The following is a 17,020-nucleotide window of genomic DNA, read 5'->3' on the forward strand; positions in this document are numbered from 1 at the left end:
TATATATAGGCTTACACTAATGAGAGAATAGGTTATGGATTAAATGTTATCGTTTTCTATCGGCCGGTTTATTAACCTTTTGAGTGACTGTCAAAATAGGTGTGAAAATAGCTAAGCAAATATTTTTTATTCATAATAATGACTTACAATATTTATCACAATATTTATCCTAATATAGGAAATAAATATTTGACTAAAAAAAAAATTCACACATTTTTTTATTTGAATTTATAGAACAAAGTGAGACGCTGGCATTTTTAGTGGACATTTTGAACATCTCAGATGTTGGAACTCAAAGGGTTAATGAAGTTGTAGTTTATATTGTTTACTACATTTGATTTTGCTTCAATCTCAAACAGCGCAGTCTTTATCTCGTCTAAATACAGAGAACAACGGCCCCTCCCACACACTACTCCTGAATGTCCGTCACAAGCCACTTATTACGTGGTGCTCACGTATTAGACAACTGGATTCAGAGAACAAAGCGCTTTGTGCAATACCCCATTATTTAGCCTAGTATATATTCTATACACGCACATACGTATACATTGGTGTAATACTGGAACTTGCGTTAAACACAGACAGGCAGGCAAAGGTGAAATAGATGGAGTTTTATTCTAATAGCTGTAATTACAGTGCTTGTTTGTCCAAATGAAAACAAGTTTACAAAACAGTTGATTACAATTGGTTTACTGAAAGCAAGATTCCACATCACTAGATGAACCAGATCAGACGGGTCTTTTACGGTTCCGAGTTCCAACGGCTCCAGCTTTTCAGTGTTGATCAGAAATAAGAATAAAAGAAAGTTTTCATTATCAAATGGCAAATCTGAGCCTTGCAGCACGAGGCATGCCGCCGGGGAATGATTTCAGAGAGGAGACTGCGCTCGGCAGTGGAATGATTGCATGTCGGGCAGAGACATGTAGGGCTGCTGCATACTGCGCTCAGCTGTCACCTAGTCCGGGAGAAGGGACGTACCCCCCCATCCTACCCAAGCAATAGGCCGCCACCAAGAGCAGAGGAGGAGACCTGTGGAGCGGGTCTGTATGCAGGAAGAGAATGGATAGAGTAAGTGGGGTGTAACACGGATACTTCTTTGTTCTAGATTACACGCGTCTTCGTCCGGTAGCCCCAGAAACACCCAGACAGGACAGCTAGGAGTAGCAGATTGTGGGGTGGCTGCTTTAACATTGGACAGAGGAAACCAGGGGTACACTTTGTGCCTCTCCCCCCCCCTTTCATGTACCAAAACTGATGCAAAGAAACCAAAATACTTTAAGTGAAGAATACACAAACTGCTAGATAAACACAGCAGAGACTTTCCACAAAACACCAGTTTCAAGGAGAACGTAGCGAATCAAATCGGCAGGAATGGGTGACATCACTCAAGTCTCCCTGATCTAATTGGTTCATCGTTCCCTGGATATCAGTCAGCTGCCGTTACTTTACGTATGAGAGTTTTGAATTCTTTAAATAAGTTAAACTAAAAAACAAAAAGAGGGACATCAGCACAGCAAGATCTGCAAGTTCCAACCCCCACCCAAAACATAACCGGGCTAAAAAGAATCCCAACACAAAAAATTATTAGTTCCAGTGTGACGCAACAAAATCAAGTTGCCCGCTTTGACTAACGCTCCTGTGGCTTCTTGTTTAAGACATACATGAAATAGGTTTCTAATAGTCACTCGATCACAAACATTAGCACATAAGCTGCAAAATGCAGACAGGTCCAGAAGCATAGCGATGAACCTGGACCTGTTCTTTAACCATGCAAAGAAACGGAGCACTGAGTTTAACCCCTTAAGTGTGACACGATCCTCTCTTCAGCGCCAGTGAGGTCATATTGTTGTGCGTTTTTAAAGACGGCCCGCCCTGATGATCCCTTTAAGGGAAGGAGGGGGGCTGCCATGCTTGGGACATCCCAGCAGCAATGCAGCTGAACCAGCTGCTATCGGTGCCACCGCTAGAGGAAGCCTTATGCACAATGTCAGCTAGGGGGAGGTAAACTGGCAATATAATAGAAAATGTAACGGTGAATACCGCAGCCTGGAACACGCATGGATCTACACCTCCTTCCAGTACTACAAGTTGATCTGATAAGGAATATTGCATAGGAGTACCAGAAGTTGCCTCATTGGAAACAAACAAAATAAACTATTTACATTAAATAAGATACCCAACTGTATTCAGGCTCTTCGCTGCCACATTTACAGCAATGTACTGGTTCCGGCACTCAATACCGCAAAGTAGAACAGTTTGCCACGTTAGAGAGAAGCGTAGAGGGAGGCGGAAGGCATGAAGAGATGGGACAGGGACAAAAACAAAAAGCCCAAGAAATAAAAATAAAAAATATAATAAAAAAAAATAATGAGTATGATTGGGTGGTTTCATTTCTGGTTCCGGAGCTGATTGGACAACCAGTCCAGTCCTTCATAGAGACCATCTCCACTAGTGGCGCAGGTGGCCTGAATGTACCAGTTTCTATGGCGAAGGGAGTGCAGTCCTAACTTGTCTGTGATTTCTGCAGCATTCATTGCATTGGGCAGATCCTGGAAGAAGCGATAAAAGGAGTTAGCTGTGAGTTACGGAACCTGCCGCAGACTGTTTGTCAGGGCCGTTCCCGTTGGGAGGGCGGCACCGACCAATCCCCTACCTGTTTGTTAGCAAAGACCAGCAAAACAGCATCTCTGAGCTCATCTTCCGCCAACATCCTCATCAGCTCCTCCCGGGCTTCGTTCACTCGCTCCCGATCGTTGCTGTCCACCACAAAGATCAGACCTGTGCAGGTACAGTGACAGTCACGTTACCTTATACAGCTCAGCATACTTCACCCTTACGATCTAATAAAAATTGCCAAACTGTGTGGACACTAGACTTGCTCTATTAATGATATCGCCGATAAGCCCATACAAACGATAAATGATTGCCAAAACAGGCGAAATACTCAGTGTGTATGCACTGCGGGTTTTTCAGCCCAGCGATTTTCCCAATCACTGTTATCCATACACGCTGGGCAAAAACACCCGGTTTGTGTGGACCTTCAGTCGCCAATCTATCCCATTTACCATGGCCACTTCAAACATTCTATGCATTTAAGATTTCAACTAAAATGCGTACTGGCGAGACGCTATGGGTGGGAGTGTGCTAATGTATAGAAGAATTACACCTTACAGCCCGCATCTGGAATGGTATGTGCTGCCATGGCAGTCCAGACAGACAACATTCCCCGTTCCGCCACAGGGGAGGAACCTAGATATCTCTGCCATACACTGACATCTCCCAGAGTGTGTGTCAGATAAAGGGTCTGTGGGTCTGACAGGCAGATTATGTCAGTGTATATGCTTATTAGAGATTTTGGCCCTTATTCAGATCTGATTGCAGTGCAAAATTGTTCTCAAAATGGGCAAAACCGCGCTGCAGGTGGGGCAGATTTAACTTGTGCAGAGAGTTAGATTTGTGCGAGTTATTTAGTTTCTGTGAAGGGTAAATACTACACTGCAATTTAGATTTCAGTTTCAACACACCCCACCCCATCAGATCTGAATAAAGGCCTTTAGTTCAGACACAGCGAAGGCACCTTTGCCATAAGCAGAGTCCAATGAGCCCCGTCTACTGTAAAAGTCTTGGAGAGCTCTGCACCAACTAAGGGCAGTAAACAAACATATACAGGCAAAGCAATTCAGCACATAGCCCCAAAATTACAATGAGAAACTTACAAATGAATGAGCGACAGAAATGACAAATGAATGAGCGACAGAAATGACTATTAACAGCTTATATTGAAGACTGGAATACAACGGACAACATACTGTAAAGAGGGTAGAATGCCAGGTGACCATTGCATAATATGGAAACAACGCTCACCCCTCCCAATGAATAAATATCAGCACCTCCTGCAAGGAGAGCATTGGGCAGTTACCCTGTCAGCGTCCCTCACCTTGTGTGTTCTGGAAGTAGTGACGCCAGAGGGGTCTGATCTTGTCCTGACCGCCCACGTCCCACACCGTGAAACTGATGTTCTTATATTCTACTGTCTCAACATTAAAACCTGGGAGAAAGAAACAGTGTATAAAATACAGAGGATATGGCACAGACATAAAGCTATTGCCATCGGCGCAGTCTCTCACCTATTGTAGGGATTGTAGTGACTATTTCCCCCAGTTTCAGCTTGTATAAAATCGTGGTTTTGCCGGCAGCGTCCAGTCCCACCATGAGGATCCGCATCTCCTTCTTCCCAAAGAGACCCTTGAAGAGGTTTGTAAACATATTCCCCATTTTGCTGATGTGACGGGATCAAGTAGTGGCAAGAAAAACCTGTAGAGGAAAAGCAGCGGCATAAGGTGGGTGTGAAACCTACTCTATCCCCATCTCTCACATCTAATAGACAGTGTAATCGTCCTTCACATGAGGACTAATTAAACCAGGCAAGTCCAAAGTCCGGGCCGTCACATCAAGCAGTCCGCAGCCTCCAGCCAAAGCGGGCGGAGCATCAGATGCGGGACGCACAGCACAGGAAACTGAAGGAGCGGCGCTGGCAAGTGCTCCTTTACCTGACTGTCTGCAGCAGTGAGGAGGTGAGGGTCACCACAATGAGATGTGTTTGGTGTCTTTTGGTAGGAGTCCAATCCCTGCTTAAATCGTATATCGTCCCTCCGCCACAATCACAGTGACAGCAGAGTGCGGGGAGCGTATAAGCAAGGGGAAAGCTTGCTCACGTAACATGCAGAGCGGAGGAGGGCGGCAACAGGAACTCAAGCATCTGTCTCCTGTCCTTGCAGTGCCTGCTTTGCCTCTCCATCCTCTGGCTCACACAACATACAACTGGGCTGGAAAACATACAGAGAAGGGAAGTGGGGGCATGCAGTGAAGGAGGGTCAGGCTTGGGGACATACAGTGAATGAGGCAATGATGGACATTCAGAGAAAGGTGTGGGGGGGGGGGGACATACAGTGAAGGATGGTCAGGCAGGGGAACATACAGTAAATGAGGGCAGACTGTGAGAAATATACAGTGAAGGGGCAAGCTGGGGGACATACAGTGAGTGGGGGCATGCTGTGGGACAGAGTAAATGGGGGCAGAGTGGGGGACCATTCTGATGTGATTAATGTTTCAAAGAATGTCATGCTGAATGGTCGGCCCCCACACATTTTCACCTCACCAAATCTGGCGTTTGTCGCAAAAAGTTTGGACACCCCTGAATTAGACGTTTCAGCTCTTCAGAATACATTCCTGTTATCACTGTTATGTCCGGTGCACTTATCACCAAGCTAGAATAAAATGCTGCCACTGTGAGCCCCGGGGATGTGCAGGCAGGTGGCGCTGTGCACACTCAGGGAGACCATGGCCCTGTAATGGTACGATACGTGATGTGTGAGTTTTGTACCGAATCGCATGCGATGCGCTACAACAGCGTGCGTTTACAACTAGATGCGACCTAGTACAGAAAGTACTGGCCGCATATACTTTTTTGGGTACTTGTGTTATCACGGCGCCCATTGCATCGCAGATCATAAGGCATGCGATGTTCCGCGATGTTCTACAGTGCTAAAATTGTATGGCATTGTATATGGCATACAATGCAATGCGATAATAAATTGTATAAGCACCCTAATGGGGGCTTACAATGTTAAATGCACCCCCACGCCACCCCCAGTATGAACGTGAACCCGAAGCGTGGCGAGCGGCGGCGGAACGCGTCCTCTGACCTTTTCATACCCCCACTATCCACATCGGTGTGGAGCTGATTTTATATAGCTTGGCGAGTGCAGCGAGCCCGGCGAGGGGACGCGGAAGACATGTAAAGTAATACGCGTGCGCTCGCCATGCTTCGGGCTCGGTGGCTCGCCACATAAAATCAACTCCACGCCGACGTGGATAGTGGGGGTATGAAAAGGTCAGAGTTCATACTGGGGGTGCATTTAACATTGTAAGCACACATTAGGGTGCTTATACAATTCAAAATCGTATAGGGGGCTTAAATCGCATCGCTGTGCATCGGGTGTATGGCATGCAATGAAAAATCGTGCGACTTAATATCGGGGGCGCCGTGATAATACACAAGTACCCTTCTTTGGAATGTGATGAGACTACGCGGGAGTGCACATCGCATGCCAAATAAACACGTCGCAATGTGAACTACACGCGATGGCTTTAGAACTATGTTCATGTATGGGCACCTTAACACAGCATGGGAGTGTATGTGGTGTATGGATTGTACCACATATACCATGTGACCATCAATAGTTCACTGATGGATGGTAATCCCTGTTCTTTGACTGGCACACAGGCCAATCAGAGCAGGGGCAAAGGCATTTGTCATCGGCCATAAGTCATTAGGCAGGTCACCCTATGTAAAATGGGCAACCAGAGTTTAATGTTAAAGTGCCGGAGCCAGGTCCAACCCTGCAATGTGATGTGAATTTGGTATTAGGCTCTATAATACCAGCTCAGGGTAGAGGTTGATCGCAGGTGGCTCAGTGCTGTCTCCGCCAGGAGAAGACAATGTCCACCATACAAGCCCCAGTGCCAGGAGCCGTGCAAAGTGTGCAGGGACAGAACTAATAATCACAGCTCAGAAATAGCAGCATAAACCGGTTATACTCTACTAAAGAGCGGATGCTGATGGGCACCCAAAGAGGTCACTTTCCGCTCACCAGTAAGGCGGCTGTTAGCTGAAATACCACCACCTTCAGCTGATGACAAATATATGAAACAGGGTAGACACACCTGGAGGGGTAAACCTAATGCTGGAGGATCAGGATAGACTAGAGAAACGGTCAAGAACATGACAGCTACAGTTCAGCATAAAAATAAATGCAAAGTCATGCACTTGGGTCTCCAACACCTAAAGGCTAAACATAGTATAAATGGCCCTATAATGCAAACTACTGAGGAGAGGGATCTAGGAGCCACTACTACAGGAGTCCTTACAGCAATGAGGAGGCAAGTCAGATGCTTGTGTGCATAGTGAGAGGAATCAGCACCAGGGAGAAGTAATAATGCCACTGTATAGGCCACTAGTACAGCCTCATCTAGATACCGTGTCCAGTGCTGTATAGGTCACTGGTGCGGCCTCATCTAGATACCGTGTCCAGTGCTGTATAGGTCACTGGTGCGGCCTCATCTAGATACCGTGTCCAGTGCTGTATAGGTCACTGGTGCGGCCTCATCTAGATACCGTGTCCAGTGATGTATAGGTCACTGGTGCTGCCTCATCTAGATACTGTGCCCAGTTCTGTATAGGTCACTGGTGCAGCCTCATCTAGATACCGTGTCCAGTGCTGTATAGGTCACTGGTGCGGCCTCATCTAGATACCGTGTCCAGTGATGTATAGGTCACTGGTGCGGCCTCATCTAGATACTGTGCCCAGTTCTGTATAGGTCAATGGTGCGGCCTCATATATATACTGTGCCCAGTTCTGTATAGGTCACTGGTATGGCCTCATCTAGATACTGTGCCCAGTTCTGTATAGGTCACTGGTACGTTAAGGTCTAGAAAATAGGATTTATGGTGTTACCTTGATAAATCCCTTTCTTTTAATCCATAGGGGGCACAGGAGTTCACGCTGGGTATGAGAGGTGAGGTAGCAGAGCGTGCACCAAAGGGTTACAAAAATGTACCCAGCATGCTCCCTGCCTCCCTTCTCCCTCATAACCCGCCCCCCTGACCCTGGGTCACCAGTTTCGTTAGCAAGCCCAAGGTAGGAGCAGAGCCAGAGAAGAAGGAAGAGCAAACGCACACCCACATAGCATACAGGCCCTAAAGCCATGGAACTTTCCTACATAGGAAGCCCCGCTACCAGGTGCGTCTGGGAGGGCGTCCTGTGCCCCCTATGGACTCAAAGAAAGGGATTTATCAAGGTAAGACCATAAATCCTATTTTCTTTTTCGTCCACTAGGGGGCACAGGAGTTCACGCTGGGACGTCCTAAAGCTGTCCCCTCACGGGTGGGGGACGCTCCTGGACTGCGGAAAGCACATGTCTACCAAACTGTGCATTAGCCTATGCAAAGGTATCAAATGCATAAAACTTGATAAAGGTCTGGGAAGAGGACCAAGTAGCCGCCTTACAGAGCTGTTCAGCCGAGACGCCTCGATTAGCGGCCCAGGATGTACCCACAGACCTGGTAGAATGTGCAGTAATCCCCTCCGGGGGAGTAATCAGTGCGGAAAGATACGCTTGGCGAACCACTGATCTGAGCCATCTCGCCAAGGACTGTTTGGAAGCGGGCCAGCCCCTCTTATTGGCCCCATAAAACACAAACAGTGAACCCGACTTACAAGTTGACTTAGTCCTGCGAAGATAAATCTGCAACGCACGGACTACATCAAGAGAAGCTTCAGCTTCAGAAGAACCTGGAAAAGAAGGCACCAGTATTTCCTGGTTAAGGTGAAACTCAGACACCACCTTTGGATGAAAATCCAGTTTGGTACAAAGAACCGCCCTGTCCGGGTGAAATACCAGAAAAGACGGTTTCCATGATAATGCACTCATGTCAGACCCCCTTCGTGCTGAGGAAATAGCCAACAAGAAGCCACCTTCCAGGACAGCCATTTCAGATCCACCTCCTCCAGAGGCTCGAAAGGAGACGATTGAAGTGCCCGGAAAACTTCTAAAGAGGGACACCTCAACAGCCAGCCCGTCAAAGCCAGGCGACTCAAGTCCGGGTGTCGGAATGGCCCCTGTGAAATTAGGTCTGGACGCAGAGGTAGACTCAGAGGAGAGGCTACCAACAGGTTCCATAGATCCGCGTACCAACCTCGACGGGGCCAATCTGGGGCCACTAGGATCATCATTCCTCCCTCCTTCCTGAACTTCCACAGAAGGCGAAGTAGGAGTTGAAACAGGGGGAATGCGTACACTATCTTGCCGACTTAAAAAGTCTGCCTCAAAATTGAGAACCCCTGGGATGAAGACTGCAGAGATTGCAGAAATCTGTTTCTCCGCCCACCTGAATATCTTGGAAACTTCTTTCATCGCTCCTTTGCTGCGTGTCCCGCCCTGCCTGTTGATAAAGGCCACAGGCGTGGTGCTGTCGGACCGGATCTTTACAGGGCACCCTCGGATGAGGGACCCCAACCTCTGAAGAGCCAGAAGGATTGCTCTCAATTCCAGGAGATTGATCGGAAGGCGACTCTCCTGAGCCGTCCAGCGACCCTGAAAAGATTGAGAATTGCAAACCGCTCCCCAGCCCCGTAGGCTGGCATCCGTGGTAAGCAAGACTCAGGTTGGAATCCAAAACGGGCGGCCCTGAGACAAGTTGTCTGTCTTTAACCACCATGTGAGAGACAGGCGAACCTTTGGGGGCAGTGTGATCAATTGACTCCTTAGACGAGTATGATCTCCTGTCCACTGGCTGAGAGTGTAAAGCCGAAGTGGGCGCGAGTGAAACTGTGTATACTCTACCATGTCGAAGACACCACCATACACTTGTGTACTGAGACCCTTCTGTGACCTATAAGGGAACAAATCTTCCTCTGAAGGGAGTGGATCTTATCCTCTGGAAGATATACTCTCTACAACCGAGTGCCCAGCCGAGCTCCCAAGTGAAGTGTCCTTTGGGAAGGAGTAAGAAACGATTTCTTCCAGGTTATCCTCCAACCGTGAGATAACAGAAGTGTAATCACGACCTGCAAATGACTCCGTAGTAGGTCTGGGGACTTTCCAAAATCAGTTGGCCGTCCAGGTATGGAATCATCCGAACCCCCAGCCGGTGCAGGTGTGCAGCCCTGACCGCCATCACCTTGGTGAACACCCTGGGAGCCGTAGATAGACCAAAAGGTAGCGCCCTGAACTGGAAGTGTTCGACCCGAAGGGCGAACCTCAAAGTGCTGATGTTCCTGTCGGATGGGGATGTGAAGTATATCTAGCGAGGCCATGAAGTCCCCTGGCTCCAGTGAGAGAATGATCGAACGCAGGGACTCCATGCGAAACTTCGGCACTCGCAGAACAATAGTGAGCGACTTCAGATTCAGGATAGGACGGTGAGAACCATCCAGTTTGTGAATCAAGAATAGGGTGGAGAAGAACCCCTGACCCCTCTGCTCCTGAGGAACTGGAACAATGACGTTCGAGTCCAAAAGAGAGCAGATGGAAAGCTGTAGCACTTGTTGTTTCGCTGGGTCCTTTGGAAGACCCGTGCAAAAATAACACTGAGGAGGGGGGAACCGGAATGTCAGGGCATAGCCCCTGGATACCACCTCCCTGACCTGTTTAGCCACTGGACGTCTGGTAGCCCAGGGCTGCTTGGTGCAGGGCTTGGCTCCCTTAGTGGATGAGGAAAATCTAGAGGAAGGACTAGTGCCGTCGGACAAACCTCTCTCCACCTTGCCCGCCCACTCAGACACTGCCTTGGCCACCCATGACGCGGCAAGCGTGGTACACCCAATGGCCACTGCCTGTGAAAAGCAGTCCTGAGGAAATTCTCAGAGGGGTCCTTCAAAGATGAAGAATCCGAAATGGGCAGTACTGAAGCGCGAGCTAATCGCGCAACATGATCATCCGCCAGGGGAGGATTTTCCCACTTAGCCCTCTCTGTGGGAGGAACAGGTTAAAAAGTAGTAAGTCGCTTGGAAAGCTGGAACTTTCTAAACGGTTGAGACCACGCAGTCTCCAATAAATCCTCCATGAGGGCCGAAGGCAGGAGCTGGGCCGATACTTTCTTAAGACGCTTAAAAAGCAGGTCTTTACTTTTAGGGGCAGGAGCCTCATCCTACCTCTGGAGGACTGCCTTAACCTCCTGCATCAGAGACTCTACCTCCACTGAGGACAAAGTGTCATCGCCCCCTGCGGATTCCGCCACTGAGCTGGAATCCGAATCGGAACGCGGAGACTCTGCTGCCTACACTGCCTCCTGGAATCCCTGCCCGCCCGAGTAGCCGTCAACCCCTGCACAGATTGTGCAAAGGATTGCCACCAAGCGGGCGCTACATAAGCAGGAGCTGCCCCAACACTGGTGCTGGCCACTGCCACAGGGGGCATGGGCACAGGGGGCAGGGGCGCAGGAGGTAAGGAGTTGACAAGCGGTCAATATGTCAATACCTGAGTCAAGGTCGAAGCCCAGGCCGGTTCCTGCTGTGAAGGCAGCAGAAGATCTGCTTCAAGTGCCAAACACCTGGAACAGATATCCTCCTCCTGCCGAGAGAGTATGTCCACACATACCCTACAGGTACGCTGCATCGGAGATGGAGTCTCCTTGCCAGGTTAAGCCTTAGGCATACTGTCCATGATAAAAGACAAAAAACACCAGCAGTTACAACACTGACACCCAAGCAACACACTTGCAGCCTTACCCACAAAGCTTTAGCAAAGCCATTTGGTATGGGCAGATAAACTCAACAATTCAGCAAGCTGAAAGGGAGACACCGTATATGCAAAGCCAATACTATGAATGGTGACAGTGTTTTCTTCTTTCATCCCTTCCAATGATATTGGAAGGAAGACAGCATCAGAGTACCAGCCGCAGGAGAGGATAAATACCACAAACACCAGGCTCCAGAAGCAGGGTGTGGGGGAGAATCCCAGCAGCCTCCATCTCTAAACCCAGCAAGTGCCAGAATGGCTGCTGATTAGGACCTTAATGAGGAGCTGGGACACCTGGGGCAAAAATATATATATATATATATATATATATATATATATATATATATATATATATATATATATATATATATTTTTATTTTATTTTTGGGATTGTAGGAGGAAATCGGAGTACCCGGAGGAAACCCACTCAAGTACAGGGAGAATATACAAACTCCGCACAGTTAGGACCATGGTGGGAATCGAACCCAGGACCTCAGTGCTGTGAGGCAGTAATGCTAACCATTACACCCTCCGTACTCCTACAGCACCTGGTGTTCCTATGTGGTCACCCACTCAAGTACTTACCAGGCCCAATATACAGCATTAGCTGTAGATCCCAGGCTGTCTTCAAGCTTCCAATGATATTGGAAATAAGACATCCGCAAAACTCAACAATCCAGCCAGCAGCAGGAGAGGAGAAATACCACACACACACCAGGCTCCAGGAGCAGGGTGTGGGGGAGAATCCCAGCAGCCTCTGTCTCTAAACCCAGCAAGTGCCAGAATGGCTGCTGATTAGGACCTTAATGAGGAGCTGGGACACCTGGGGCAATCCATCACCTGGTGTTCCTATGTGGTCACCCACTCAAGTACTTACCAGGCCCAATATACAGCATTAGCTGTAGATCCCAGGCTGTCTTCAAGCTTCCAATGATATTGGAAAGAAGACATCAGCAAAACTCAACAATCCAGCCAGCAGCAGGAGAGGAGAAATACTACACACACACCAGGCTTCTAGGAGCAGGGTGTGGGGGAGAATCCCAGCAGCCTCCGTCTCTAAACCCAGCAAGTGCCAGAATGGCTGCTAGACGCGGCTCCCTGCAAGCAGGGAACCGCCGCTTACCTGCCCGGGGACGGAGTGCAGCATGCGGGAGCCTCCGAGAGAGGGTCCCGCGACGGAAGTCCCCAGCCCAGTCGCCAGCGCTGCCGTCGCCGCCGCCGAGTGATGGAGCTGCGCTGCCGGTGATTCACTAAAAAAGAGCACCTGCCGCAGCAGCTCTAACCCATGGCTGTTCTAACAGCCGCGATAATGGTGCTGCTCTCTCCTTGGCACCAAAGAAAAAACTGGTGACCCAGGGTCAGGGGGCGGGTTATGAGGGAGAAGGGAGGCAGGGAGCATGCTGGGTACATTTTTGTAACCCTTAGGTGCACGCTCTGCTACCTCACCTCGCATACCCAGCGTGAACTCCTGTGCCCCCTAGTGGACGAAAAAGAAAAGTTCTTCACAGGAAAAGTAGTATTAGAACATGAGGACCTGCACTGACACTAGGGGGAGGGAGGTTCAGGGAAATTTAAGGAAAAAATGACTTCAGAGAAAGTAGTGGATAAGTGGAATAGCCTCCCGACAGAGGTGGTAGAGGCTAATACAGTAAAGTAATTTACAAGCCTGGGATTAGATATAAGGAAATCCTTACAAAGAACCGAGGATCAAATATGGTTGAGTTAACTAAAGGATAGTAAGGGGCAGACAAGATGGGCCATGTGGTTCTTATCTGCAGCCACATTATATAGTTATGTAGAACTACACAGGCAGTACAAGTTATACAATGACTGTAGTATTCCCTAGCCTACCGCAAAGCTGTGCTGCCTACTGTACTATGTAACAGCAGCAATGTCAGGGTCACACTGAACTGTAACTTCATGATTCATACTAAGACATTACATTTTGTGGGTTTTTTTGGAGGGGGGACCTTTAAAAAAGTGTGACCTCATTGCGGATTGTACTATTGCAACACAGAACACAGCCCAGAAACCATCATGTTAATTTTCAAGTAATGCTGGAATTACAGGAAAAGGCGAGGGCTGGATCAGGCCAAATGCAGAAGCATGAATGGTCTATTTATAACTTGTGAGACCCAGCTGCAACGCTACAGGAGACCAGGGACTAGGAATTACTATAGCAAGGTGTAGGAAGACCACTCACTGCAGCTATTATGGGAACCTCATACCAGCAGTCTGCCCCCCAGCAGCGTCCCACATCCTTGCTGCTGTCGTTCATCTGCCTCCCAATTCTTCTAGACTAGGGATGGGAAACATTTAGAGAATAGGTCTTTTCTCTCGCATCGTGGGGTAACCTATTGGCAGGTGCTACCAAGAAACATTCAACCTGCAAAAATTCTTTAATATGCCAATTATTGTTCAAATAGTTATAACATACGTTAATAAAGGCTAATTTGATATTATTGTGTATCGTGATGGATACGGTGAAGTCTCTAGTATGTAGTTAAAGGCATACAAGACTCCCTTCTATGAAGCCCTCACCCTTTATAATACAGGGTGTGCCTTGTCCTGCTATACATTAACTACACGCACTGCTTTATCACATGACCTGCACACAGGCACTGAGCACACGTGGATGTCAGGCCCAGAATTAATAGCAGCCGCTTTCCACAGGGGCCACTAGCTGCTGCAAATCAGATTAAGGCCCATATTCAGTTCTGATCGCAGTACAAATTTGTTCCCAAAATGGGAAAAACCATGCTGCACCGCAGGTGGGGCAGATGTAACGTGCAGAGAGATATATATTTGTTTAGTTATGTTGTTTCTGTGCAGGGTAAATATTGGCTGCATTATTTTTACACTGCAATTTAGATTTCAGTTTCAACACACCCCACCCAAATCTAACTCTCTGCACATTTTACATCTGCCCCACCTGCAGTGCGCATGTTTTTGTCCTGCGATCAGATCTGAATATGGGCCTATGTCCAAGTGGCTCTCCAGAGTGTCCTATGTAGTGCATGGTCACTAAAATGCATCATTTCATTCAACCACCTGTACCCAAGCCTGGCTATCACTACAACCTGGACTAGACCTGTGTCTTGAGGAACAAGGTGGGAAAAACTAACAAGCAGTCAGATATCGCCCAAAGTGTTCCCTTATGAAGGACAACAATCTAGAAAGGTTGTCTTCATCCATCGGCTCATCTTCTCCAGCCGCCATGTCCATTACCCCCAGCTCACCTTTGCTCCCCACCCTAGGCACCTTACCCCTCTCCCCAGCTCCGCCCGCCTTGCTCCAGTCCCCCATTCCCCCAGCTCCACTCACCTCATACTCGCCTACATGACCCTCTCCAAGAGGGAGAACATCCTCTGTCCCTGGGCTTCCCTGGTAATGTAGGATTGCCAGCACCTGTGGTGACACCTTTCTTATCAGTTACCTAGCTCCCCACAGGTGCTGGCAATCATACATTATCCATACCTCCCAGCATGCCCCTCTCTAGGAGGACACAATGCTCTGCTCCTGGGCTTCCCTGGTAATGTAGGATTGCCAGCACCTGTGGTGACACCTTTCTTATCAGTTACCTAGCTCCTCACAGGTGCTGGCAATCCTACATTATCCATACCTCCCAGCATGCCCCTCTCCAGGAGGACACAATGCTCTGCTCCTGGGCTTCCCTGGTAATGTATGATTGCCAGCACCTGTGGTGACACCTTTCTTATCAGTTACCCAGCTCCCCACAGGTGCTGGCAATCATACATTATCCATACCTCCCAGCATGCCCATCTCCAGGAGGACACAATGCTCTGTCCCTGGGCTTCCCTGGTAATGTAGGATTGCCAGCACCTGTGGTGACACCTTTCTTATCAATTACCCGGCTCCCCACAGGTGCTGGCAATCCTACATTATCCATACCTCCCAGCATGCCCCTCTCCAGGAGGACACAATGCTCTGTTCCTGGACTTCCCTGGTAATGTAGGATTGCCAGCACCTGTGGTGACACCTTTCTTATCAATTACCTGGCTCCCCACAGGTGCTGGCAATCCTACATTATCCATACCTCCCAGCATGCCCCTCTCCAGGAGGACACAATGCTCTGCTCCTGGGCTTCCCTGGTAATGTATGATTGCCAGCACCTGTGGTGACACCTTTCTTATCAGTTACCTAGCTCCCCACAGGTGCTGGCAATCCTACATTATCCATAACTCCCAGCATGCCCCTCTCCAGGAGGACACAATGCTCTGTTCCTGGGCTTCCCTGGTAATGTATGATTGCCAGCACCTGTGGTGACACCTTTCTTATCAATTACCCGGCTCCCCACAGGTGCTGGCAATCCTACATTATCCATACCTCCCAGCATGCCCCTCTCCAGGAGGACACAATGCTCTGTTCCTGGACTTCCCTGGTAATGTATGATTGCCAGCACCTGTGGTGACACCTTTCTTATCAGTTACCTAGCTCCCCACAGGTGCTGGCAATCCTACATTATCCATACCTCCCAGCATGCCCCTCTCCAGGAGGACACAATGCTCTGTTCCTGGGCTTCCCTGGTAATGTATGATTGCCAGCACCTGTGGTGACACCTTTCTTATCAATTACCTGGCTCCCCACAGGTGCTGGCAATCCTACATTATCCATACCTCCCAGCATGCCCCTCTCCAGGAGGACACAATGCTCTGCTCCTGGACTTCCCTGGTAATGTAGGATTGCCAGCACCTGTGGTGACACCTTTCTTATCAGTTACCTAGCTCCCCACAGGTGCTGGCAATCCTACATTATCCATACCTCCCAGCATGCCCCTCTCCAGGAGGACACAATGCTCTGTTCCTGGACTTCCCTGGTAATGTATGATTGCCAGCACCTGTGGTGACACCTTTCTTATCAGTTACCTAGCTCCCCACAGGTGCTGGCAATCCTACAGGAGCAGAGCATGGTGTCCATGGAGGAGAGGGTCAGGTAGGCTAGTATGACTCACCTTGCCCCAACCCCCCAGCTCCACTCCCCTCGCTCCAGTCTCCCCCCACCCTCTACTCACCTCGCTCCAGTCTCCCCCCACCCTCTACTCACCTTGCTCCACTCCCTCACCTCACCCCCATACCAGCCACCTAATCACTGATGCTCACCCCTCCACATCCACCTACCTCCCAGGCCCCAGCCGACCCTCCATCCCCCGGGCCTCCCCACAGCCGTCCGGAGCCATGAGCCGGGCGGCCTGTCCTCCCTCGCCACGTCCGCCTCACCTGTATCTGGGCCGCGGATCGCGCTCGTGTCCCGCCCGCTGCCTGTGTCCTGCTCTCGGCGCCGTACCCGTCCCTTCTCTCCGCGTCTCTGTGAGGCGTTGGTTTGTCCGGCACAAGATGGCGGATCCCGGCGGCCACGTCAGGAGGCAGAGAGAGCGCGCTACGTCAGGTGCGTGCGTCAATAACATGGCGTCCGGAAGCGGGGGAGGGGGCGGGGCGCAGTGTGTGACTGGCACAGGCAGACAATCAGCGCTCGAGTCTCTCCCGGCAGTGTGGAAGGAGCTGCGTGATTGGCTGCTGCGGGGACTGAGTGGTGCAGAGCCAGGGTGCTATACTATTAGTGATGGGGACATGACATAGGGGAACTCAGGTCACTGTCTTGGCTTCCAATTGGGGATAATATGGTGTAATGGGCATTACTGTGTGGGGCATAATAGGGTGTAAGGAGCATTACTGTGTGGAACATAATAGGGTGTAAGGGG

The 17,020-nt window shown here is 49.4% G+C and overlaps 1 protein-coding gene across 1 annotated transcript; it reads right to left on the reverse strand.

Annotated features, from left to right (window-relative positions):
- Nucleotides 1-596: 596 nt before the first annotated feature.
- On the reverse strand, nucleotides 597-16,695 carry ARF1 (ARF GTPase 1). Its single transcript, XM_083186673.1, has 5 exons — nucleotides 16,539-16,695; nucleotides 4,128-4,314; nucleotides 3,938-4,048; nucleotides 2,654-2,778; nucleotides 597-2,549 (listed from the first exon to the last, which is right to left on the reverse strand). Exons 2-5 carry the CDS (start codon nucleotides 4,273-4,275, stop codon nucleotides 2,388-2,390), a joined length of 546 nt encoding a protein of 181 aa, XP_083042799.1. The 5' UTR covers nucleotides 4,276-4,314; nucleotides 16,539-16,695; the 3' UTR covers nucleotides 597-2,387.
- Nucleotides 16,696-17,020: the final 325 nt, after the last annotated feature.

The sequence above is a fragment of the Crinia signifera genome, chromosome 5, assembly GCF_055691185.1.
Source record: "Crinia signifera chromosome 5, ASM5569118v1, whole genome shotgun sequence".
Lineage (NCBI taxonomy): Eukaryota > Metazoa > Chordata > Amphibia > Anura > Myobatrachidae > Crinia > Crinia signifera.

Excerpts from the sequence above, each read along its gene's own strand:
- ARF1 (XM_083186673.1), bottom strand. The coding sequence starts at position 4,275 with ATGGGGAATATGTTTACAAACCTCTTCAAGGGTCTCTTTGGGAAGAAG. Across the intron at positions 2,779-3,937 it reads CTACTTCCAGAACACACAAG|GTCTGATCTTTGTGGTGGAC; the intron begins GTGAGGGACGCT and ends GTACCTGCACAG. Across the intron at positions 2,550-2,653 it reads TGGTCTTTGCTAACAAACAG|GATCTGCCCAATGCAATGAA; the intron begins GTAGGGGATTGG and ends CGCTTCTTCCAG.